The 26,139-nt window shown below is 47.4% G+C and overlaps 1 protein-coding gene across 13 annotated transcripts in view; it reads left to right on the top strand.

Annotated features, from left to right (window-relative positions):
• Positions 1–26,139, top strand: part of SLC2A9 (solute carrier family 2 member 9) — a 224,030-nt gene that overhangs the window by 154,392 nt on the left and 43,499 nt on the right. For 12 of the 13 annotated variants that reach the window (XR_004283361.1, XM_032333832.1, XM_032333833.1 and 9 more), the window contains 2 exons: positions 7,251–7,361; positions 25,191–25,292. Coding sequence is in view for 12 of the 13 variants with exons in the window: in XM_032333832.1 (XP_032189723.1) it covers positions 7,251–7,361; positions 25,191–25,292 (213 nt within the window). In the remaining variant the exon portion in view is untranslated. The remainder of the gene's footprint in view (positions 1–7,250; positions 7,362–25,190; positions 25,293–26,139) is intronic. The other variant, XM_032333829.1, reaches the window with a different exon arrangement.

Here is a 26,139-nt window from a genome sequence, read left to right as displayed (position 1 = left end):
TGCTCAGCATCTCCCTATTTATCACTTTATTCTAGCCCCAAATGTCCTGCAGGGTAAATGGTGCCATCCTCATTTTCTAGAAAAAGAAATAAGTTTTCCAGAGGACAAAGCGCTTGCCGTGGGTCACAGAGGGAGGGGTGCCTGTGCTGTCAAATTCACACTTCCCGGCCCCGGTACCCTGTCTTGGAGCACCTGCCCAGGCTCGGCCAGCCTGTCGCTAAGCCCAGGTGTCTGTACTAACCCAGCCATTCTCAGCCTCAGCACTGTGCACACTCGGGGTTGAAAAATCCCTTGTCCCGGGGGACTGTCCTTTTTACTACAGAATGTCTCAGCAGTCCTGGCCTCGGCCCGCCAGGTCACAGTAGTCTACCCCACCAGTTGTGACAACCAAAAATGTCTCCAAACGTTGCCCAGTGTCCCCTGGGGGTTAAAGTGCCCTCAGGTGAGAATCACCATATTAAGCGAACATTACGTATTGCCCAGTGCATTTTTTGTTAAGAAGTCAATAAATAGTTTCCGCATAACTTAGAAATCAAGAGGAAGTTGGATTTAATATTTTAGTTGTTTCTAAATTCTTTTTCAGTGTGGGATTGTTTTTTCCCTCCTTCTCACAATGGCTTTCAAATTCCCTCCTCTAAAATTAGACCTGTCACTTAAAATTCCTTATTTTCTGCAACTGCCTTCCTCCTGAGCGGTTTGTCCTTTGCATGAAAACCAGACTTTTGTGCGAATGCTCTGTCTCTCACGGGCGAGGAGCCTCCTGGTTACAGAGTCCTTCCCTGAGGAGGTCACAACAGCTCATACACCCCCACTACCACTTCTCTCACCATGACTATCCTCAGAGGCTGCCTCTCATGGTCCCTTTGCCTCCGGCACCCAGAGCCACTCAAGGCGCACAGGAGACACCTGAGCATTTGGGGAAGAAAGAGGGGAGGTGAGAAGAACAAGGGGCAGGGAGGGTGCTGCTTCTACCAAGTCCTTGGGCTGTCCTCAGACTTCCTGGATCTTCTGGAATACTAAGGGTTATGATGATATTCTTACTTACACCTTGGGTCCTTGGGTTGCCCTTCCTTCCTCCAGAGTCCTTCCCCCTTGAACAGAGCTCCTCTGGGCCTGTTTCCTATCATGGAAAATGGGGATGACAGTACTCAGTCCTCAGAGCTGCCATGCGGATTATACAAAATGACATGGAATGGCTCACAGATGCTAATCGCTGAGCTTACTGCTCTTCCCAGCAAGGCTGTTTCTAGCACTGCATTCTTCTCTTGATGCCATACATTTCCAAACTTTGCTCCTTCCACTCTGCATCTTGGTTGGGAAACAAGACACAGGAGCTTGTAGAAATGGACAGAAGACAAGAGTGCAGCCTGCGGATAAGCCCAGTGATGCCCTTTCTGGATCCTCAGAGGCAGTTTACCGCTGCCTGGGCTTGTCCACTCAGTGGCTGCCCAAGGATCCCAGTGTTCCTGGTTAACTGTGTGTCCCTCTGGTCTATCACCTGTATAACTGTTGTGTAATACCTCTGTTTGCTGCTACACCTGATCTGTGAGGGAGAGGACAGGTGTGCATGTTTCCCCCACATGCTGTGATGCTTACAGTAATTGCTGTGCCTAACAGAGCTGCAGACATCCTGCACCCTCCACAAACAACCAAATGGCAGGGAGGCAAGGCTGGGAGAGTGGAAAGAGGGAGACAGAAAGCCTGAGATAGGACACTTTCCCCGGAGCTGGCTGGGAGCCCCGTGAAGGTCCATCTCCCTTGCCCAACCATCATCAGGAACCCTGAAATTCAAACCCCAGTTTGCACAAAACTTCTAATCACAAATTCAGAAGCATTGTAAATAGCTTTTGTTTTGAAGTCTCTTCCCAAATAACATCCTAATTCAAATTACAAGAATTGAATGTTCTGTTGCCTTAGTAACTGAGACCATCTCCCTAAAAGAACTTGCTGTATACCCAGATGGAAAGCATGCTACCTGGAGTCCCTCTGTGGGGCCGCCCTCACACTGTGATCAAGAGCACATGTCCTGGACTCAGCTGTGTTCCACCGCAAGCATTGAGCTTGTGGGCCAAGAGCCAATTTGCCATGACTGCTCTGTGCCTCAGTTTCCCCAGCTATAAAGTGGTGCCTTTTTCATTCGATGGCAAGGAGATGGATGAAAGGTTGTAATGTCCTCCACACCAGGCTGGCCACACAGGTGGTGCTTGACACCCTTAGCTATTATCTTGTCAAAAGAGCCCTGCCCTGAGACCATGGTGCCTGGGTTTCTGCCCACACCCCCGACCTCCCAGCCCTGGAACCCTGGGTGGGCTGTTTAACCCCTCTGCCCTCAGTCACTGAGCTATGAATGGACAGGAGACTCAGAGATGGTATCAGCTGGCTGAGGGCTGGGCTGGGGAGAGGTTATGTTTTCACCTGTAAAAGGAGGAGTGAGACTAGGTAATCCAACACTCTTAGGAAAGCTTTTAAGAACTAGCATATCCTGGAGCACCTGGATGGCTCAGCCATTAAGTGTCCTACTCTTGGTTTCAGCTCAGGTCATAATCTGAGTGTAAGGGATCGAGCCTGGAGCAAGTAAAATCTTTAAAAAAAAAAAAAAAAAAAGATGATATGTTCTGGACACTCTTCAAGTCCTTACTCTGTACCTTCTGGATTTCCATGAAGAGTGAGGGGCCGGGTGGGGGGGGCGCTCCCAGCTGAGCGCTGAAAGGCACCCCCGATGGGCCATCCACTGGGTGCTCATGGACACAATCAGGGTGTGAAGTGGGCCCCAGGAGAGGCAGGGGAGGCGGTCACTCATTCCTGCCCCTCTGTGGTCAGGGCGAAGGGGGCCTGATGGGATCGGGGGCGACACTAGCTTAGGGAGTCTGGGGCCCAGGCTCTCAGGCATTGTCAGGAGGGCAGAGAGTCTTTCTTGCAGCAGGGACTCCTCCTCTCTTTGCAACAGGGACTATGGTTACTCTTTCCGGGATGTTCTCTTCCCTGCAGCTCTCAGATCTGCTGGAATGGACATCCCAGTCCTGCCACTCTCAGCTGCTCTGTAGCCCTCACTGGCTGAGATTTACTTTCCTCATCGGTTAAATGGGGGCAAGGCACCTGTCAATGGATCGTGTGAGGATAAAGTTAGGGCATGTGGGTGATAGGTTTGCGGGGTATGATATACAAGCCCCTCTTTTCCCCTTTGAAATTCAGAGCAGATTAGAGAGATTGGCACAGGAATCAGATGGGTTGGGATCCGAGTGTGCCCTCTACTCTACTCCAGGCGGAGCTGGATTGGAGCGTGTAACCCCAGAAGCTGCTGTGAATTCTGCATTCCCAGATTTAAGGTGCCTACCCAGGCCCAACAAGAGGAAGCAGCCCCAGCCCAGCGTCACTGGGCAGGTCCGCCCTGCATAGAGAGCAGAGGGGACACAAGTGGCCTGCAGGAGGCAGTTCACAGTCATTCCAGTAGGGGGCGCAAAGAAGCCGGTTAGTACCTCCTTCCAAGAGCCCCTGCCAGCCTTATCCCTTACTCCTTATGCGGTTCCTGTCCCTTGGGCTAAAAGAGAAGAGGAGATGAAGGGAATGGGGGTCCCAGCCCTACAGTAGGTGAAGCCCTGGGACCTAGTGTTTATAAGTGACAAGATCTCCTCTGTCTTCTCTACTTCAGAATAGATCCTGTGTGTCACCATCGGTTTGTGGAGACCATCTCTGTGTTTACAACTCTCTTCCTCTGACCTCCACTTCTATCTTTGTACTTTCTCTCTCTGACCTCTCTCGTGATTACATCTCTAGCTCCCCTAGATAATTTGGGATGATTTCCCCATGTCAAGACCCGTGAACTTAACCACGTCTTCAGAGCAACTCTTGCTGGGTCATGTAATTCATTCACAGGCTTTTGGGATTAGGACGTGGACACCTCTGGTGGAGCAATTCTGTGTGTGCGAGCATGTGTTAAGGCCATATTTTACATTCATATTCTGTAAGAATCAGCCTGTTCTGGGCAAGGGCAAACCAGGGGGGGTTCTTGCTTCTGAAGTTTGGCCAGAGAGATGGGTGAAAACACATGTCTCAGTAGGGGACCAACTGCAGTCAGGGTCATGGGCATATATGGGAGTTTGGGGGAGGGGGAGGAATGGTGGATGGAAGAGGAATCTTGTCAGCCAGCTGCACGGACAGCCCCAGCACAGCCTGAGCAGCGGAAAGAACTGTGGGGCCGGAAGCACACAAGCCTGGGTTTGCACCTTGCTCTGGCCTTACTGGCTGCGTGCGGTCTCTCTGCTCCTAAGGCAACGTCACCTTCACAAGCTGTTGAGAGAGTTGGAAATGATGACACCTGTTATGCTTGGTCTCTAACACATTGTCAGGAGTTAAGAGGGAGGCTTCGGGGCATTGGGGACAGACAGTCAAAAAGTAGGCTGAGAAGCAGCTCCAGAGGGCCTTCCTCCCCAGGGCATGCACAGAACTGACATTTTCCTTTACCAAAGAGCAATGGTGTCTCAATAGAGAGATGGAAATCTTCTAGAATGATACCCACCATTTGTTATCTACCAATTCTATAAAAGACGTTTGGGGTGCCTGAATGGCCCAGTTGGTTAAGCGCCCGACTCTTAATTTCGGCTCATGTCATGGTTCCAAGGTCTTAAGATCGGGCCCCACGTCAGGCTCCATGCTCAGTGCAGAGTCTGCTTGTCCCTCTTCCCCCCGTCCCTCCCCCAACTCGCACTTGCACTCGCACCCGAGTTTTCTCTCTAAAATAAATAAAATCTTTTAAAGATGCTTTACTTTGTCACTTGAAAAATGTTTACAACCACTCTGAAAGACAATTTTTTTTTTTTTTACCTTCTTCAAAGACATGTAGTCCCTTGCCTACAGACCCACAGATCACCAGAGGCTCATCGGGTTTGGAAGCATGTGTTTGGGCCTCCAAATTGCTGATCCTTCCAGTCCACCAGCACCCCTGTACCTCCCCTTCACTGCCCACCGCAGGAGGGGACTGTCAGCAAGCAACCCTCGAGAGGGTTTGCTGAGGAACACACCCCACCTTTCCTTGTGCTTCCATGGTGTACTGCACTCTCAAACTGCCTGATCACATAAACCTTAGCAGGAGTAGAGGCAAGAGGCCGTCCCCCTCCTGCTCTATAAGATCATTCAGCACGAGACAAATGGCTTCTGGAGCCTGCAGAACGAGACAAGCAGTGTGTGTGTGATGGGCAGGCCTTCCCCCCACCCCCTCCAAGGAGGAGCCCAGCAGGACTTTCTCGCAAGCCCTAGAAAGGGGGAGATGGTCTGAAGGGCTGATTTCTGCCTATTGATGGATAAATGCATTTACTAAGAAATGACTCTAGAGCCGCTTTTATGAGCATCCCCCCCAAAAGCGTGTAATTTATGCACCATGACCCTCTTTGCTGACACTGAAGCCCCTCAGGGAGGCCCAAGGCAGTGTCGCTACAGGGAAAGTTGCAGGGGGAGGCCAGGACACAGCGCCTACAGGAGAACACATACTCCATGGGGTCAGAGGCTGACAGTTCTGGGGTTCAGACTGAAGCAGCACAGTAGCCTGGGAGATGAAAGGAGTCCGTGGAGCTGTGGCTGTTAAAAATCAGTGAATCTGGGTAAATAAGAAAGTCCTTTAAACCACTCTGATCCAGCTCTGAAGATCACAGTTACCTCCCAAAGGAGAGGAGATTATACAAACAAATCCGGTGAAGACTGGGGCTTTCTGGAACAATTTTAGCTTCTGTCACAGCCCTAAGAGCTTTAGGAATTAATGAATTTATCAGGAACCACTTCTGTCTTCTGTGAATGTGGAAACAAAGGCAGACTCTAAAATTCTAATTTATCAGCTCAGACAAATGTGGGGCAGACACCAGCAAGAGGGTCTTTGTTTTAAGAGCATTAAAATACATTTTGCTGAGAGAGGTATCAATGCCAGCAAGCTCACAGAAATTTGTGTAGTTGTTTTTACTGGCCTCTGAGTGTGCCTATAACTTTAGGAAGAATTACTCCTCTCGCTAAGAGATAAGCCATCTGTAGATATTTGTAGGTCCTAAATGATATCTTCTCCCCACAAGGCCTGGAAAATGTTTTGCTAAACAAGTGCCGGTAACAAGACGAATCTGTACAAATGAGAGCTGTTTCCAAAAATGAAGTGAGAGCTGTGCAAAGAGCATGGCCAGCCAGCATCGGGCCTGACAAGTTATCAGCAACAAGCTCTGATGTTTCTGCTAAATAACGATCAGGGTATAAATGCTTCCAAGCCTTCGAAGGTGGCGGGTTTCCTTGTCAGATGTTATGTAGAGGACAGCTTGGTTTTCTATCGTTTAGCAAACTCGTGCTCTTTAAGGAAATGGCTGGGGTGGGAGGACACAAATGGCTCATGTCCAGCCTAAGGACCCGAAATTTACTATTTAAGTAAATAGTGAACAGTGACAATTCTTACCCAATTCCTGACACCCCACGGGAGGGGCATGGCTGTACTCTTTGACCGAGGAGGGGAAGGAAGCCCAGCAGGACAGAGTGAATTGCTTGAGGTCACAGAGCCTGTTCAAGACGGAGCCAGGTCTCCAACCTCCAGTCAGTGATCGCCCGATGTCCCGTGAGTGTCATGAGGGTTAGGTTTGGTCTCAAGCAGCAGAAACCTCCACACTGACCTAACTTCCCGTGAGGGAAATTGGGAAGGGAGGGCAATCCAGATTTATGCCTATTGTCCTGAACTAATTATTAACCATCTCAAAGGTGCCCAGTTCTGGTTAATAAATTATACTATCACTCCAGTGAGCAAGGACACAGGCTCCTAACTTCTTGCTCTAGCATCTGAACAGGTTCCTTCCATCCCAAAGCAGGGGCTCTATGTGTAGTTGTGCAGGTTGTGTGTTATGCAACCCTCAGGGCATCATTCACATTGTTCACATTATAGATTTATTGTGACAGTTTTCTAATGGATGACCATAAAATGTCTTGTGGATCAGGAACCTTTTTTGTTTCTCACAAAGTTACCATGGGGGCAGCCATGCTGTCCTGAGGTTGCCTCATTATCCATGTTGCTCCCACTGCTGTAGCTCTGTTAGTAATGAAGAAGGGCAAAGGTAGGAGAAGGAAGAAAACAAATAGCTGGCCACACCACTCAGCTCCATGCTGGGTGTAACAGCAAATCGCAGAGACCACCTTGCACCTGAATTCAATTGGGGAAATAGATGCCTTTTACTGACACTCCCTTGTTTTTGTTTGTTTGTTTGTTTGTTTGGTTTGTTTTGTTTCCGCCATTATAGATTTGGTTCTACACCAATAGCATCTTTGGAAAAGCTGGGATCCCGCCAGAAAAGATCCCATACATTACCTTGAGCACTGGTGGAATCGAGACTTTGGCCGCCATCTTCTCTGTAAGTGAACTGAGAGCTATTCCTGAGAACACCATAGTGGGCGAACAGCGTCATGGGGCCTCCCAGGCAACAAATGTGCTTGTCTTTAAAGGAGCGTGTCCTTTGTCACCCCAAAAGTGTCTGAATTTTAGGGTGTTCACCCATCTAGAGAATATTATCTATATTTTGCTCTCCTACCTATTGTCTTTTAATGAAGAGTTCCCTTCTTTGAACTCTCACCTGGTCACAGGTGATACAATATGATGAGCTGTTTCTCCCTGGGGTCCCAAATCACTGTCCCTGTGAGCCTAAGGTCCATTGCCATGACTTTAAAAACATTTCCACATTAGCTGTCACCTTTCTTCCCTAAAGATGTAGGAGTTTGCAGTCAGAAGAAAGGAGAGAGGACATTCCAGCCGACTGGTATAACAGGGGGTGGCTTTAATAATAAGCAAAAGTGTCCAAAGGAAGACACAGAGCTCATCCTTCTTTCTCAGTCTCTAAGATTCACAGTAAACATACCACAGGGAGGGAGTTGGGAGACTTCAAAATTTTGCAGAAATTGCACAGCTTGGGGCCATCAGACCAGATTAGATTTGAATCCTGGCTCTGGAATTTCTTGGCTGTGTGATGCTGGATAATGCTCTCAACCTCTCTGAGCTTCAGTTTCCCCTTGTAGATGTCTGGTTCTCTTCTACCTTGTAGATGTGTGGTCTGTGCTTCGCGTTTTAGGAGCACTGTCTACGACAGGGCTCCTTTCCAAAGGACAGAGAGGAGGGTAGAATCAGAGGGAGGTTCTCTGACCTGCACGGAGTTGCTCATTTATTTCCACTCTCACGCTGACTTCTTCTGGCAGGACTGAGGCCGGGCAGATAGGCGGAGGCTTCCAGTGGCATTTCTGACTCGTGGCTTGTGACAGAATGCTTTGTTTTGCTCCTTGCTGATAATGGGTCATTCTAACAAGATGCTTCTAAAAATGGGTGTCGGTCAAGTGTTGAGGACTGAAGTTTGTCTCCTTTCACTCACAGTCTTTTTGTTAGAGAAAAATATCTCACTGTTTCACAATCTGGGAGTTTCAAAAAATTCTCATTTTGAGTTATTGCCCCCCCACCCCCGTTGTGGTTATGCATGCTTACGTTAATCCACAGAAACGCACAGTCAGTCTGGAATGGAAATCGTGGGAAACAATAAGGTTTGGGGGGAGGGGGTCAGTAAAGTATTTTTTGTTGTAGGGAATCATCACAAGCTCATTAGGGTATATGTGTAAAATTCAGAAAAGCAGGAAGAACCGAAGAAGAAATCTATAAGCATACGTACCTTTGGGAAAATCTCCCCTTGGCTTTTCTGTGGTTGGTGTGTTCTGTTCTTACGCCATAGTCACCCTGCTTATGTTCGCATGACCTTGTGCCAGACTTGCTTTCCATTTAACTTTTCCTTTTTCTTGTCTAAGCAATGTTTTGTTGAAGTGTAACATACGTACACTTCTGGACCTTCAGTGCTGGTCTTCGCCCCATGCAGGCTCTGTGGCTCTTCCGAAATTGGCTGTTTGGTCAGTTTCCTCTCCGCTGTCTTTGGGGTAGGGCTCTTGAGTGTCTCCCCTCCAAGCCTGGACGACAGAGCCACACCTCCTGGATTCTGATCCCCCCTCTGTCCCTTTTGAGCTTTGAGACCCTGGGGAAGTCATTCAACAGCTCTTCAACTCAATTCCCCATTTCTATAATAAGGACATTGCCCCTCGCCTGGGTGGCTCAGTCCATTGAGCGTCAGACTCTTGATTTCAGCTAGGTCGTGATCTCGGGGTCCTGGGATTGAGCCCTGAATGGGGCCCCATGCTCTGCAGAGAGTCTGCCTGAGGTTCTCTTCCTCTCCCTGTGCCCCTTTCCCTGCTCGTGCATGCTCTCTTTCAAATAAATTAATTAATTAAAAAATAAATAAATAAGGGTGCCGCCCTTGCCTCATAGGGTAAGGATTAAATACGTGAATACAGGAGGGCAGTGCCTGACAAGTGATGTGGGCTCTCGGAGAGTTAGTTAACCATGCTATTAGTCAGTAAATAAGGCTGTGACGAACACCCCTGCAGAGAGCAGGATTTCACAAGGACTCTCGCAGTCCTCTGAAAGGTGAGGAAACCACATCCCAAAGCATTGGCTCTCTCAGGGTCACACAGCCAGTAGGGTCAAAACCCGACGGAGTGGGGAGAGCTAGTATCGAGGGCCCTCACTGCTCCCCAAGACTCTGAGGTGTTGCTCATTCACATCACTCCTGAAAGTTGGGCTGTCATCTTCATTTGAGAGAGGAGCAGAGAGAGACATGAAGCTTCCAACCCTGTCTCCCCGACTCCAGACGCCCTTCTTCCAGTCCCCTCTCCCTGGCTGGCGGATCTTCATTACAAGCTGCCAGTACTGGCCAGAGTATGTCTTGTAGGTGTTAATCCCAGGAAGGAGGGAAAATGACTTCACCATCCTGGGAGAGGCAGAGAGTAACTTTGTAAACTCAGACAGGGAGTCAGCCTGCTGCTGACTTGAGATGTGGAGCCCGACGGACCACGGTCACATGGCACATGCGTTCTAGAGCAGCAGGGACCACTGTGTGGGCCTGCTGTGGGGAGTAGCGGTTTCACAGCTCTCATGGAGGCATCATTCATTCATGCCTTTCATTCAACACTCATTTCCTGCTTGTGCTGGGAGGTCACCCATGAAGTTGTCATGTTCTAGAGAGAAAGATCCAGAAAAAGACTTGTACCACAGACAACACTGGGATGAACTCTCCTGGGAGGGCTTCCTGAGAGAGGGCCCAGGAAGATGAGCACTGAAGGTCCAGAAGTTGTTAGCCAGGTGAAGGGAAGGCCCTTCCATCCGGCTGCCTGTGCACATGGCCCCCATCATCATCACGCTTCCCAGTGTATCATCTAAAGGAACTGGAGATGCAGAATAATTCATTGGGAGTCATTCTCAACACGGTAGCCTTCACGCTCATTCCTGGCATACATCGAGATTAACCCCATCATGAGTCTGGGAGTCTGAAATGAAACAGTGTGTTGGGGGAGAAAGAGCAGACTCTGTAGGACCCAGCAGCTCTGAATTCAAAACCTAACCACCCATCTACTAGCTGAGTGGCCTGGAGAAAATTGCCCAACATCTCTGAATTTATTTGTCACTTTTAAAATGGACATAACCAGGCATACCTGTAGCAAGCAGAATCCTGGCTCCCCCAGTGTGTCCCCATCCTGATTCTTGGAAGCATGACTATGTCACCTTACACAGCAAAAGAATCTTTGCAGATGTGAAGATGTTAAGGATCTAGAGATAGGGAGGTTATCCTGGATTAACCAAGTGACCGACAGTCATCACTGGCGTCCTTCAAAGTGAAAGAGAGAGGCAGGGTCCAGTGTCAGAGAAGGAAATGGAGGGACAGAAGCAGAGGCTAGAGTGGCAGTTGCTGGAGGAATGGTCCACGAGCCACAGCAAGCAGGTGGCCTCCAGAAGCGGGAAAGCAAGGAACAGATTCTCACATAGAGGCCCCAGAGGATCACAGGCTTGCCAACAGCTGTGATTTTTGCCCCCTGAGACCCATTTTAGACCTCAGACCTCAGAGCTGTAGGAGACTGTGTTTCAACCATTATGTTGTGGGTGACACAACCCCAGGAGATGAAGCCACTGCCTTCCAGAACTGTCGTGGAAGCAAACCTCAAAGTGCAGGAAGGCCCACTGCAGCATTGCCGACAGTCAATACCCCGTAAATCCTGGGGCCTTTCCAAAGTTTTTATTCCCTTGCTTCCAAAGATGGAGACACTGTTTCATTCAACCCTGTGAGGCAGCCACCTAACAAGAAGGACTTCCCAGTGTGTTTTCTTCTTCCTGAGATTTTGACAGTCTGCTAAAATGGCTTTGGGGCATAATCAACTTGAGAAGCCCATGTTTGTTCATTTGATTGGGAATTAACCTTGGCTCCTGGCATTGCTCATCAGTGTGGACATCTGTAAACAACGGCATCTTGCAGAAACAGCGGGTTTTCCAAATGGTCTTTCTCCGCGAGGCACCAACTCTCTGAGTGAACTTTCACCCCATGTCATCAGGCCCCATGGGCCTGAGCAGGGGCTGCAACCTGGGGCCACGGCAGTTTCTGGTGTACGAGCCTCATTCCTTCAAGCAGTGGAGACTGCTTTTTTCAAATCGGGGGAATCGTTCCTCACAATAAGTTTGTGTGGTTGTCAGGAATCGACTATGTTGTAGTGTTGAAGTTAAAAAAGAAAAAAAAAATCCTACTGGTTTCCACCACTCCCTTTGCTTCCAGAACAAACCCAGAATGAAAATCTTTAGAGTTCACAGCTGCATCTCGAGCCCCTGGGTCTGGTGTTGCTGGATGAGAAAGTGGGTCCAGGCAACAGAGCAGGATGGTGGGATGTTTGGGCTCTGTGGTCTCATGGCCCTCAGCTTACTAGCTGGGTGACCTCGGGCTGGTTACTGAACCGTCCTGAGCCCCTGTGTTCCCTAAGGGAAAGTGGGAGTAATACAAGTCTATACCTCAACAGGTCTCATCATGAGAATTATACAGTAATTCACAGCACTTGACATAAAGCACGTATTCGGTAAATGTTAATTATTATTATGGGTTGAGTTGTTAATCCTTATATAATAAACAACATTTATATGTTGAAGTTCTAACTCCCAGTACCTCAGAACATAGTTATTGCTAAGATAAGATCAATTGGAAATAGGGGGGACCTCTAATCCAATATGATTGTCATCCTTATTAAAGGAAGCAGAATTTGGGGGCACCTAGGTGGCTCAGTCAGTTAAGTGTCTGCCTTTGGCTCAGGTCATGATCCCAGGGTCCTGGGATCGAGCCCCACATTGGGGAGTCTGCTTCTCCCTCTCCCAATCTCCTTGCCTGTTCTCGCTCTCTCTCAAATAAATAAAATCTTTTTTACACATTAAAAAAATAAATAAATGGAGGGATTTGGACACAAACGTGCATACAGAGAGAACGCCATGTAAATTTTGAAGGCCTGCTGAAAAAGCCAAGGAACTACCAGAACTCAGGAGAAAAGCCTAGAACAGATCCTTCTCTGCACCTTCAGCAGGAGTACGGCTCTGCTGGCACCTTGATCCTGGACTCCCAGCCTGCAGAACTATGAGAGAAGAAATGTCTGTTATTTAAGCTATTTGTGGTCCTTCTTTTGGCAGCCCTAGCAAACAAATACAGCCTTTGTTGGTTATGAATATTCCAGAAGAGAACCAAACATATGCTATGGAAAACGCTGAAAATGCCTTACACTGGGGCCAGACTGTTTATTCCTTCAACGCTCAGCAAATGCTGGTTGGGTCCCTGCTCTGTGCCAACTGTAAGTCTAGCTGTGTGGGGTGCATGCATGGATGGAAGAGACGAAGACCCTCACCGTGGAGAAGGTGAGCTCCTAGCCAGGGACAGATAATGAATGGCAACATGAGTAGGTCAAACTGTGGTGGTCTAGGTAGGGAAGGATGTAGTGAGGAATGCTGGTGCCAGTTGAAGGGGACCAAGATGGGGGCAGTTGCTGTATTAGATTGTGATTAGGCTCAAGGGATAAGGGATCTGTCACCCAGATATCCAGGTTGGAGGACAGATTAACTCAGGGGTGCGTAGGTCTGTAGGGTAGGCAGGGCACCAATCAGGAGCAGTGACCTTCAGTGGAGAGAGACACAACCAGCCAAAATGTGCCTGGAGAAAGGGAGCCAGGAACCAACACCCTGGTCTCGTTCTCTTCTTTCCCTCCTCATTTCTTACCAGTGCCCAGGCTGCTGACACCAGGGGATGCAGAAGGCAAGGGGGCCTTTGATCTGTGGATGTGGCCCTCCTCCCAAGACACAGAGCAGGGCAGAGCAGAGACCCGGAGAGGCACCCAAGCAGGAGCAGGTCTGTAAGACTAAAGGAGGTCAAGTGCTGGAGGGGCGCCCCCGGGGTGCAGAAAGCAGAGCACCACAGTGCATTTTAGAAGGATCCCTCTGGCCTCTGCAAAGACAGATGTGAGCAGAGGTGGAGAGGGCAGAGGAGGGTGACTTGTAAAGAGGCTCACTTTCCCAGGGAAATATCAGAACAAGGGTGCTCTAAACCTGGCTTCCAAACGACTAAGTTCAGCTCATTCTCCTTTACAGACAACATTTCCTCTTGATAAATCACAGTTCTGTGGCACTTCTGTGAGCCGCAGAACGACGGGAGGAAACAAGCTCCATCTCCACTAAAATTAATTAGAGTCAGCCCTGTTTATCTAATGCAACTTACAGGCACTTGGCAGAGGGGAAGGGCCACGTGAAGCAAAAGAGGAACCAGATTTCTCCTTCCACCCCCAAACTCCCAGGGGATGGGGGCAAGTAGCCGCCAGCATGCATGTGGACATGGGGGCTCCCCTAGTTCTGAGGGCTCTTCCTCACTGGAGGAGCAGAGAGGACCACCCCAAGCAGATAGACAGTTCTGCCCTGGAAGCCCGTTTCCCTGCAGTCCCTGCTCCCACCCACTCCCAAGTGATAATATCTTTTTATCCAGTGGTTCTATTTCTGAGTTTGGCCAAGGACATAGCTGCGAGCAAGTTCATTCCCTGCAGCCCACCCTCTGGCTCCCAGAACATGCTCCCAATGCTGTATTTCCCACCAAATGTCTTCTGATTCCCTACCCATCTCTCTGTTAGGCTTCCTTTGGCTTTGGCTTCCTGGCATCTGGGCTGGTCCCACCAGCTCTGCCCATCTAAGGGAAGGGAAGACACAGCTCTTGGGGGTTCTGGTGGAGACTTTGTTCCTTCATGTTAGCTCCAAGTACCAGCTGCACCCCCGAACTCACCTGGCCCCCAGGCTGTCTCGGCTCCTTGCTCCTGATGGTGGAGCACTGATTTCTCAGTCAGCTGGCCACTCTGTGGTTCTTCCTCAACTCCTTTTCTTTAAGAGCCTTTTTCCCACTTGCCCCAAATTGAGAACAGTTTATTTTTTATTTTTTAATTTATTTTGTGTTATGTTAGTGACCACAAAATACATCATTAGTTTCTGATGCAGCGTTCCAAGATTCATTCTTTATACACCACACCCAGTGCTCCATGCAATACGTGCCCTCCTTAATACCCACCACCAGGTTCACCCATCCCCCTACTCCCCTCGCCTCCAGAACCCTCAGTTTGTTTCTCAGAGTCAACAGTCTCTCATAGTTCATGTCCCCCCTCTGATTTCCCCCAATTCACTTTCCCTTTCCTTCTCCTAATGTCCTCCATGTTATTCCTTATGTTCCACAAATAAGTGAAACCATATGATAATTGACTTTCTCTGCTTGACTTATTTCACTCAGCATAATCTCCTCCAGTACCATCCATGTTGATGCAAAAGCTGGGTATTCATCCTATCTGATGGCTGAATAATATTCTATTGTATATATGGGCCATATCTTCTTTATCCATTCGTCTGTTAAAGGGCATCTCGGCTCTTTCTACAGTTTGGCAATTGTGGCCATTGTTGCTATGAACATTGGGTTGCACATGCCCCTTCTTCTCACTACATCTGCATCTTCGAGGTAAATACCCAGTAGTATAATTGCCAAGTCATAGGGTAGCTCTTTTTCTAACTTTTTGAGGAATCTCCACACTGTTTTCCAAAGTGGCTGCACTTTGCAACTTGCATTCCCACCAATGGTTTAAGAGGGTTCCCCTTTCTCCATATCCTCTCCAACACTTGTTGTTTTCTGCCTTGTTGATCTTTGCAATTCTAACTGGTGTAAGGTGGTATCTCAACGTGGTTTTAATTTGAATTTCCCTGATTGCTAATGATGATGAACATTTTTTCATGTGTCTGCTAGTCATTTATATGTCTTCATCGGAGAAGTGTCTGTTCATGTCTTCTGCCCTTTTTTTGACATGATTATCTGTTTTGGGGAGCTGAGTTTGAGCTCGTTATAGACTGGATATCAGCCCTTTGTCTGTACTGTCATTTGCAAACATCTTCTCCCATTCCATGGGTTGCCTCTTTGTTTTGTTGACTGTTTCCTTTGCTGTGCAGAAGCTTTTGATCTTGATGAAGTCCCAAAAGTTCAATTTTGTTTTTGTTTCCTTTGCCTTTGGAGATGTGTTTAAATTTATGATCATAAACCTCTTTTTTTTAAAGATTTTATTTATTCATTTGAGAGAGAGAGAAAGCAGGGGGAGGGACAGAAGGAGAGGAAGAAGGAGACTCCCTGCTGAGCAGGGAGCCTGATGTGGAGCTCCATCTCAGGACCCTGAGATCATGACCTGAGGCGAAGGCAGATGCTTAACCGACTGAACCACCCAGGCACCCCAATGATCATAAACCTCTTAAGAACCAACTACCTTTTCCTTTTTCGAGAAGGGAGGGGGGATTGTATTTCCCTTAGAAGCCGTAGAAGTTAGAGCTTTGACCGAAGGAAAAACTTTTCCCAAGACTTGAGAACTTGGAAAAGCCTAGTCTAGTGCCAGGCTTTCCTTTTATTCCATTTGGTCCCTATACATATCTGATTTTGCACTTCAGTTAAAATATCTCATGACCATTTAAATTTAATATACTTAAGAATTGTGGGCCACCCTGGAAAGATTATCATTTAAAAAGTAGTTTTTTCAGTTCTTACGACTTTGGCCCAAACAGATATCACAGATCTCACACATTTATCTTTTTTTTTTTTTTTAAGTAGGCACTGTGCCTAACATGGGCTTGAGCTCACGACCCTGAAATCAGGTGTCACATGCCCTACCAACTGAGCAACCCAGGCGCCCCTCACACATTCATCTGTTAAATAGAAATTTCTGAACAAAGTTTGTTTCAATGGATTATTTTTAGCTTTCAATTTAAACAGCCTGTTCCAAGTACAAAATTATTTCTGGGACCCTATCTTCCGAACAGACCTTAAAACTCCATTAACTTGCATATACCCACAGCTTTCCAAGGTCTCTGTTTTTCAGAGATTTTTTTTTTCCAGACAGAGATTTGTGAAAGCAAAAATTAACACTTGCAGACTTAAAACAGAAGTACTAGCGATACTGAAACTTGACATTCCTTCTCACGCAGCCTGCCTTTGCTTTCTCTTCTCTGCCGAGAGCGCCGAGTCCACAGTGAAGAAACCATTCCGGTTCCTTTCTGTTGGGTGTGGCCCACAAACCCTGAGACAGCAAATGAAAAGTTGACTCCAGACACCTGAGTAAGAGAAAGGAGAGGCCTGGGAACGAGGTGCTCTAGCGGTGAAAGGCCTTAAGCCAAGCTTTGTCTCCACTGTTATTGGGATGGTATCAATACATCAGGCGTAAGCACAAAGCCAGGAGGAAAGTGTAACCTTCATGGTTAGGACAGTAATATACAGGGCAGTGTGTGATAAGGGCAAGGAGGCAAGGAGTCCATGAAGTACGTGACCACCACAGGTGCCTGTCTTCCTTCAAAACTCCAACATTGACTCCCTACATGAACCTTGAGCAGCATAAGAATCTGGCCACTTTCTGCCAAGAAACTTCAAAGGAGGCCTGGTGTTCCAGGCACTCCTCCTTTGCTTTTCAGTTAGTCTCATTCAGGAAGGCATAGACAAGTCAGATTTGTCTCTCCAGGCATTGTGCATGGAAGACTTCTGCCTGAAGACTCAAGAATGGCTGGTATGGCAAGGGCTCCTCAGAGACCCCACCACCCCCAAATCGTTATAATCGAGGACAGCCATTTGGGGCACTTGGGTTCAGGCCCCAGTTTAGGAGACATCATTCCCCAGTGTTGTGTGTGTGTGTGTGTGTGTGTGTGTGAGAGAGAGAGAGAGAGAGAGAGAGACAGAGAGAGAGAGAGAGAGAGAGAGAGAGGCACAGTAGGTTTCAAGAAATGGCTGTGGTAGTTGTCACCCTATACCCCTTCAGTCCCTGGTCTTTATGTTGTGCCTCTAGGCTAAGTGCCAACCCATCACAAGCACCCAGTACACAGCTGTTTGAATAAGACCCAGGAAAGGTGCATCTGAAACCAGGACAGAGTGCTCTGCCTGTTCTGGGATCCTCACCCCCTACCTGGGAGTGGCCAGGTGGCATGTTCTGAGGGCTTCCAAGCCCCCACCAACAGCCTTTCCTCCTTCTGGAGCCCAACAGCCAGCCCTGTGCTCAGAAGGAGCACATCAAGCCATGTAGAGGCTGACTTTATGGGAAGAACAGAAAGGGAAAGGCCCCCCTGGAATGGGGCAGGAAGAACAGGGCATCCCTGAGGATCTTGTTGAGGAATAAACTATTAGAGGGCTCTGCAGTCCCCCAGATATCAGGAATTCTGCCAAGCACAGAGTAGTTATTTCACACACTTTATACTGAGATGTATGCAAAGAATTACAATAGAGACAGAGATTGGCCTATAAAATTCATACAAAGTAATGTCTATAAATACTATAAATGCACATTAAGTCAGCTTTGAGTCACTCCTGAAATAAATGACATTTTAGATCCAATTTTCCTTCCCTCCATCCCTTCCATCTTTCTTCATGCGTTTCATCATTGAACAACATGCCAAGCTCTGCTCTGCATTGGACATGACCTCCCCATGTTGGTTTGCCAAAGCTGCAAACCCAAGTACCCCAGACAGAGGGGGGAAAACAACAGATATTTATTGTCTCACCATTCTGGAGGCCAGAAGTCTGAGATCCAGGCATCAGAGGGCAGATTCCTCCTGAGGCTGTGAGAGAGAATCTGTTCCAGATCTCTCCTGGAGCATCTGGTGCTTGGCTGGTGATCTGTGGTGTTCCTCAGCTTGGAGACCACCACCCTGACCCCTGCCTTCATCCTCACATGGCATTCTCCCTGTGTGCCTGTCTGTATCCAAATTTCCTCTTTTTATAAGGGCACCAGTCCCATGGGATTAGGGCCCATCCTAATGTCCTCACTAAATTTGAGTACCTCTGTAAAGACCCTATTGCTCAATAAAGTCACATTCTAAGGTATCAGTGGTCAGGACTTCAACATATCTTTTTGGGGGGGAGGACAATTCAAACCATTAGATTCACCAAGGGCAAGGACTCCTGTCTCCTCCATATCACTGTCCCTATGCCAGAGCCTCATATGAAGAAGGAAGGCCATGGGAGACTGCATTTATCTTTTTGCAACGTCTTTATGTGCCAGTGAGGAAAGGCAGTATAGGGCAGGAGTTAAGAGCAAGAATCTGGAACCAGAATATCTGGCCTTGAATGCTGGCCCTGCCACTGTGTGACCTTGGGCAGGCTGTTAAACTCTCTGAGCTGCTACATACTCATAGAGGTGTTATGAGGTTAAAGTGTTACTATATGTAAAGCTTCTAGAACCATACCTGGTACATAGTAAGTGCTATAGAATGTTCACTGAATAGTAATCAAGATAGCATTGTGTTGGCATAAGGACTGCTGTGCAGACCAACAGAACAGAATCAAATCCAGAAATACAAAAGATGCCAAGAAATTTAATGGGGAAACTTAGTCTTACCATAAGTACCATAAAAACTTCATACTCACATGGAAAAAAACAAAAGAACCCTTACCTCATGCCACATACAAATTAACTCAAAATGGACCATGGACTGAACCATAGAAGATAAAATTATAAAACTTCTAGAAGGGAACATAGGAGGAAGTCTTTGCAACCCTGGGGTATGCAGAGATTTCTTAGATGGGACAGAAAAAGAATGGACCCTTTTTAAAAAATTGATTAATTGGATTTCATCAAAATTAAAAACTGTGGCTACATAGAAGAGCTTGTGAAGGAAATGGAAAGGCAGGCCAGACTGGATAATCCACCAAGTACCCAGCTTACCACAAGCTTGAATCCTGGAGATATTAAGGACTCTTAGAATACAACAAAAACAGGACCAGGAGCCCACTTAGAAAAATGAACAAAAGACTTGGGCAGACACGGTACAAAAGAAGATATCAGAAGCATCATTAAACAGGTGATGCTGTCTCGACACCATAAGGCAGCAAGGAAATTAAAACTAAAACCCTCAGGGCACCTGGGTGGCTCAGTCTGTTAAGCCTCTGACTTTGGCTCAGATCATGATCTCAGGGCCCTGGGATTGAGCCCCATGTCTGGCTCCCTGCTCAGCAGGAAGTCTGCTTCTCCCTCTCCCTCTGCTCCTCCTCCTGCTCATTCTTTAAAAAAAAAAATAAAAAATTTAAAAATAAATAAAGAAAGAAAACTAAAACCCTCAGTGAGATACAACTGTTCACCTTAAGGATGATTAAAACCAAAATAGCTAATAATACCCAGTGTTGATGAAAATGTGGAGCCATTGGAACTTTTATACATGGCTGGTGGGAATCTGAAATGGTACAACCCTTTGGAAAACAGTTTGGCAGTTTCTTATAGAAAATTTTATCCGTACAATCCACACATTCTTCTCATGAGTATTTACTCAAGAGAAAGCAAAACATATAACTACACAAAGAGACTTGGACCCCAATGTTTACAACAGCTTTAGTCATAAGAGCTCAAACTGAAACAGCCCAGACGTCCATCAACTAGTGAATGGAGAAACACACTGTGGTATATCCATTCAGTGGAATACTACTCAGCACTAACAAAGAATGGTGTATACAACAGGGATGAATCTCAAAAGTGTAGCAATCACCACGGTCCCTGGGTGGTGCAGTTGGTGAGATGTCTGACTCTTCATTTTGACTCAGGTCCTGATCCCAGGTCATGATCTCAGGGTTGTGGGATTGAGTCCTGAGTGGTGCTCCACACTCAGCATGGAGTCTGCTTAGGATTCTCTCTCCCTCTCCCTCTGCCCATATATGTACTTGCTCACTTGCTCTCGCTTGCTCTCTCTCCCTTTCAAATAGATAAATAAATTTTATTTAAAAAAAAAGTATAGCAATCACCAATATAGAATTCTAACCTAATCGAGCCTAATCTAATCTAGAGTAATGGAAAGCACATCAGTGGTTGCCTGCAGCTAGGGAGAGGGGCATAGGGAACTTTGGTGTGATAGAAATGTTCTGTATCTTGATGTGGTCATGCATTTATGGGTGTATAAGTTTGTTAAAACATACCAAATTGTACAGTTAAAATCAGTACATTTTATTGAATCTACCCAAGAATTTAATCTAAGTCAGTAAAATTTATTTTTAAATACTAACAACAACAAAAGACCTTCTCTCTATTATTCCTTCAGCAATCCTAGCACTGTGGGGTGGGCAATAGGTGCTGGGTACATGACTGCCAACTGGCTGAATAACCCTGTGGCCCAGGAGACCCCCGAAAGGATTTCTTAGAGTCTGATAGTCCATCTCCAGCTGACCTCACATAACCTTCAGAGGTCACTGTTCATCTTGAGTTAATGTTTTCACTAATGACTTTAATGCTGAGTGGAAAGACCATGTTTACCCTAATCCCTTTGGACAGGTTGCCCTTTAAAACGATTTAAAAGAGGCAGAGATGAAGAAAGGAGCCCTGAGGACTGATTGGATTTCCCACTAGGATGGACAGAGTTGTTTTCATCTCTTTCTTTCTCACAGCTCTTTCTTTGATGTCTTCCTACACATCTTCAGAGACTGTTCCCAAATCAGGGACAGTGTTTCCAGCTCTGTCTTGGCTTGAGCTACTGATTCATCAGGAGACTTTAGGGAAAGAAAATAGCCAGATCCCCATGCCAGCCCCAAAACTCTTGGATGTTGGCCTCATGGTGTAAGACAGTAGGTGTCAATAAGTTTATATCTGGGACACACTTGCTGACACTGGAATTGTTGTGGTGCCTTTGAAGAAACTAAAACAAACCAAAAGAAAAAAAGAAAAAACACTCAAAACACCAAAGTCAGTAACAAGTACATGTTAATCTTGATGTAACAGTGCAGCACGTGTTCATCTCAGGGTGGCAACTTAAGTGCTTGGCATCTTACAGTGGCTATGATGCTCATCATGGTAATTTCTCTCATCATTTTGGTGCTCTGTCACTGGGCACTGGAACCCAAGGAGACAAAGCTGCCACACATTCCAGCTGTGAGCCACCTTTGTCTTGAGTGCCAGTTCCACTGTGGGGAATGGTGATGCCATCCTGAGACTGTAGCAAAGACATTTCACACGGTGAAGTTTTCCATGTGTGGGTGTTGGAAACCCCCAGGGACAGGAGAAGAGTAATGATTTTTGACTCAGGGAATTGCAAATGCTTTACCTAAGTCTATGCTTTAGACTTTCTTTTTAATTAAAACAAAGCTTATTGGGGAAAATTTGGAAAAGATCAAAAAATAACAACTAAAAGAATAGTCACATATTTCCCCAAACAGAGTAAGCCATTATAAGCTATTTTTGCATACATTTTTCCAGGGTAGATTAGTTCAACAGAATCATAATTTACCAAACTGTGTCCATGAGGATATGGAAGATAGAGTTTTAGGTCCTGCTCTTTTCCCTTAAAATCATAACCTGAGGATTTTTCTGTTCTTTAAAATTCTTTTTTAAAAATTATTTTTATTAACATATAATGCATTATTTTCCCCAGGGGTACAGGACTGTGAATCATCAGGCTTACACATTTTACAACACTCATCATAGCACATACACTCCCCAGAACTCATAATAAAATTCTTTTAAAATATGTGAATTCCTAGGTTATTGTCATCTGGATATTCCAGTATTTATTGAAAAATTCAATCATTGGTGGACTTCTGGATGGTTTCTGTTTCCTCACTAGTATAAATTACCCTACATCTGAAGATCTTTGTCCATAAATCTTCCACCAAATATCTGTTTTCCTAGGATAAATATCCAAAGGCAAATGACTGAATCCAAGAGTGTGTATACGTCTTTAGCCATCCCTGCAGTGTGTGAGAGCATGTGTTCTGCTTCCTTATCTCTTAGTAGCTTTGTGTGACTTTTGGCAAACCCCAGAACCTCTAATCCTGGGTGTCCCTGACCTTCCCCATCCCCCACTCCAACACCCCCACCCAGGGACCTGTTGCCCCTGTGCATGTTGCTGTTGCTCCAAAGTCCCTATCTGGGCCTTCCCTTTGATGGGACCCAAGTCATGAGGGTTTGAGGGGGAGAGATAACTTAGATATTGGCCCATCTTTCTCTTTAGAACTTTCTCAGTAATTGCTGATCTTTGCTGCCTTCATGGGTCTCAGTGGGCCTGGCTTCCCACTGAGTGACCATACCATCTTCATCGTCCTGCTCTGCAGTGTGTGAACTCTCACACCTACCTCACAAAGATAACCCTCAAGTCAGTCAGCATTCATTGGCTCAATATCAACCAACATGTTGGCTCAACACTCAACGTGTGCTCTTCTAGATTCTGAGAAACCAAGATGAGGCTCCCAGCCTGCAGGGGAGGACATGGTCAGGAATAAGGTGCCATGAGTCTGGGTGGGACAGGGGACTATTACAAAGTGGTGGCTTTGTCTCTTTCCAGTTCAGAAAATTTTAATGTCTCAGGAACCAGAAAAGACTTTGTAGATGATCCCAACTCCACCTCCTACCAGCCATGTGACCTTAGACAAATTCCCAAAACCTCAGTTTCTTTACCTATCAAATCAGACAACTAATTGGTCCTCCTTAATAAAGTTGCTGTGGGGATTAAGTAAACTGATGCATGATAAATATTTAGTGCAGCCTCTGGCCCATACAGGCACTGGGCAGATGGGTGTTATCCACCCCAACCCAGCATAGTTGGAAGAGAGCAAGGAAGACATGGAAGGGCACCTGAATGACTCAAAGCCACACAGCCATTTAGGGGCAGGAACTGGGATAGACCCAGGCCAACCCTTGACCCCATATTCTGGGGTAGCTGTGTTGCTCAGTCAGTTAAGCATCCAACTCTTGATTTCAGCTCAGGTCATGATCTCAGGGTCCTGGGATTGAGCCCCATGCTGGGCTCCATACTCAGCTGGGGGTCTGCTAGAGGATTCTGTCCCTCTGCCCCTCTTCCCAATTGTGCTCTCTCTTTCAAATGAATGAACGAATGAATGATACCTCCCTCTTCTGCCATTTGTTGGAAGCTCTGTTGCTCACAAGTCTGCTTCCGGTACTGTGAGTTCTTAGCCTCTGATCTCATAGCTGCTCTGCCAAGACAGTCTAACCGTTTCCATTTGCCAGGTGAGGAACTGAGGTTCACAGAAGCGGAATCACCTGTCCTGGGCGCAGAGCCAGGACTCAAACCCAGGCCTGCCCATTTAAGGTCCATGCATCTCTGGATGCCACCTGTGCTCTGCTCTGTCAGGTCAGGGGTCAAGGGAGGCCAAAGTTTAGCTGTTTGAGTCTGCCCTGCCCTCCTAGGCTGCAGAGGGAAAAGCTTCCTGGGGCACTTGCAGATGGTCATCTGGCCATCAGCCAAGCATGGTTTCCGCTCTGACTTTCCACACCAGAGCCCCCCAGTTCCCTTGGTGTTTCCACCAAGGTACCCAGGCAGCACCCCGTGGCCGACATGTGGATACTCCGCTGGCCTAGAGCTGTGCCCGCTCATCTCTCGGTGTGCACTTTGCCATGTGGAGCAACGGCCCATGCCAGCTCCAGGAGAGCTCGACCAGAGGGCTTCTTACCCCCTGCCCTCCTCAGAGCAGGGATGAGGGAAGAGGGAAAGGAGGAGGGCCCTGGGTTTCCTGCAGCAAGACTCCTTCAGGCTTTGAGGCAGGATGGTGGCTGTTCGGTTTAATGCTTTGGCTTTTGAACCATCATGTGAAGCTGGCAGACTGGAGGAGCACCTGCTCCAGCTTCCTGGCCCTCTGCAGTGTCACTCCCTTTCCTTATCCAGACCGGATGGCTTATTTGACCAGGGCCTTTGTTTCCACTGGTCCCTCCATCTGACAAGCTCCTGCTACTGTTGCCTCCTTCAGGAAGCCTTGCCTGATCGCCCAGTGGAGAAAAGCTGTGCATTTTTATTCAGATGCTCTGAGTTCAAGTTTTCTTCCCTCTCCCACCCATCTCTGTCTCTGTCTCTCTCTTCCAGCTGTGTGATGGTCAGTGAGATACTTCACCTCTCTGATTCTCGAGGTTTTCTTTCTGTGCACTGGGATGGGGGAGGAAAGAAGAGGAAAGTTCTTTGGCATAATCAGAAAACTCATTAAGTGTTTTGAATGCAGTCTTTTATTGAACCACCTGCCCCTTCCAGACAGCCTTGTCGGAGGCTATTTTGGACTGCCTTTCACAGATAAAAGCCCTGAGGCTCTGGGAGGGGAAGTCATTTGCCCAAGCTCACCCATCTGGAAAGTGGTTGACCCAGGATATAAACCCAAGTCTGCCTGTCTCAGAAACTTAGCCACATTGCTATTTTTCAGGGTCGTTGGCATTTGAAGGAGGTCAATGAAGAGCCCCACCTTGGCCTCATTGACAGGTAGACCCAGAGGCCAGCCAGGTAGAGGTTAGTGACAGCCTTACAGCTTTGGGAAGCTGGGCCAGGGGACACGGCTTCAGGAGCTGAGTCACAGGAGCTTCCTGCTGTCACATCCCCAGAGTGAAACTGACCCACCGAGGCACAGGCAGAGCGGAAAACGCCTGAACCCTGTCTGCCCACTCCAAGCCCTGGGCCCCTGCCTTGGGAGTGTGCCCCTAGAGAGTCGACAGCACGGAGGTATTAGGAGTAGAGTGACCTTGCTTTTTGTGGCAGGTAGGCTCCAAGGAGCAGGTGAAGGGCTACAGCAATCATGTCCATTGGGTTCCTTTTACAGATAAGCTCACCCTTTCATAACAAGGAGAGGTAAGTATCTGAACATGTGGCAAGTCCTCAAGGATGGTGACTTCTTCTCCCTCCCTTTCTCATAAAAACCTTTTGTTCTTTGGCTATGGCCATGGAGAAAGTGACTGGGCTATTTGAAGGTCAAATATGTCCTTTACCATGACTCCACTGCTGCTTCCCAGCACCAAGTTCCCCTTCTCCTGCTGCTAGAAATGAAGTAACAACCATCTCTCTCATCCTGACCTAGGGCTTGGTCATCGAGCGCCTGGGACGGAGACCCCTCCTCATGGGCGGCTTTGGGCTGATGGCCCTCTTCTTTGGGATCCTCACCATCACGCTGACATTGCAGGTGAGAGGATATGCCTGTCATACCCTGAGGGAGGTCAGCATGGAGCTGGCTTCCTGCTTGGGTGCTCTGGGGCTAGGTCCCAGCAGGGTCTCTGCTCCTCAGGCCCCCATCCCTAAAATGAGACAGTTGTCCCTGTTCCCAGGGGTCTTAGGAGAATTAAATGAGAAAATGTGCCTATAGTACTTGGAAGAGCACCTGAACATGACAAGTGCTAGGGGAATGTAGATTTGGGGAAATGCCACTGGTGAAAGTGGTATTTTTCCCTTAATGGAGATAGGCAACTGAGGCATGAATATAAATGAAGAAGCTGCTCAAGGTTCCCCAGCTAGTAAATGGCAGAGCTGGGATGAGATTCCACAATCTTGGGGTTTCCTTCCGTGCCCCTCCCACCACCCTGCACGGTCAGTACAGCTTGCAAGGACAGAGTACCTTCTTGGTGCCTGGAGTCTGGCTCAGCACCATGGGAAACACGAGGCAAGGTCACGGTGGTCAATGAATTTTGGCATTTTCCAAAAACGAATCCCTGAGTGGAAAGTCACACGTGTCAATCATTTGCCTCCATGTCCCATGAACCTCTTAAAAAAGGCATTATTAGGGGTTCCTGGGTGGCTCAGTGGGTTAAAGCCTCTGCCTTTGGCTCAGGTCATGATCCCAGGGTCCTGGGATAGAGCCCAGCATCGGGCTCTCTGCTCAGCAAGGACCCTGCCTTCCCCTCTCTCTATGCCTGCCTCTCTGCCTACTTGTGATTTCTGTCTGTCAAATAAATAAATAAAATCTTTTTAAAAAGAAAGCAATATTAGCGTGGTGGCACCTGATGAACAGCAACTCATCCTTCAGAAAGGAGGTG

This window comes from Mustela erminea, chromosome 2 (assembly GCF_009829155.1).
Source record: "Mustela erminea isolate mMusErm1 chromosome 2, mMusErm1.Pri, whole genome shotgun sequence".
Taxonomy (NCBI): domain Eukaryota; kingdom Metazoa; phylum Chordata; class Mammalia; order Carnivora; family Mustelidae; genus Mustela; species Mustela erminea.
This window is presented reverse-complemented; position numbering and strand designations above follow the sequence as displayed.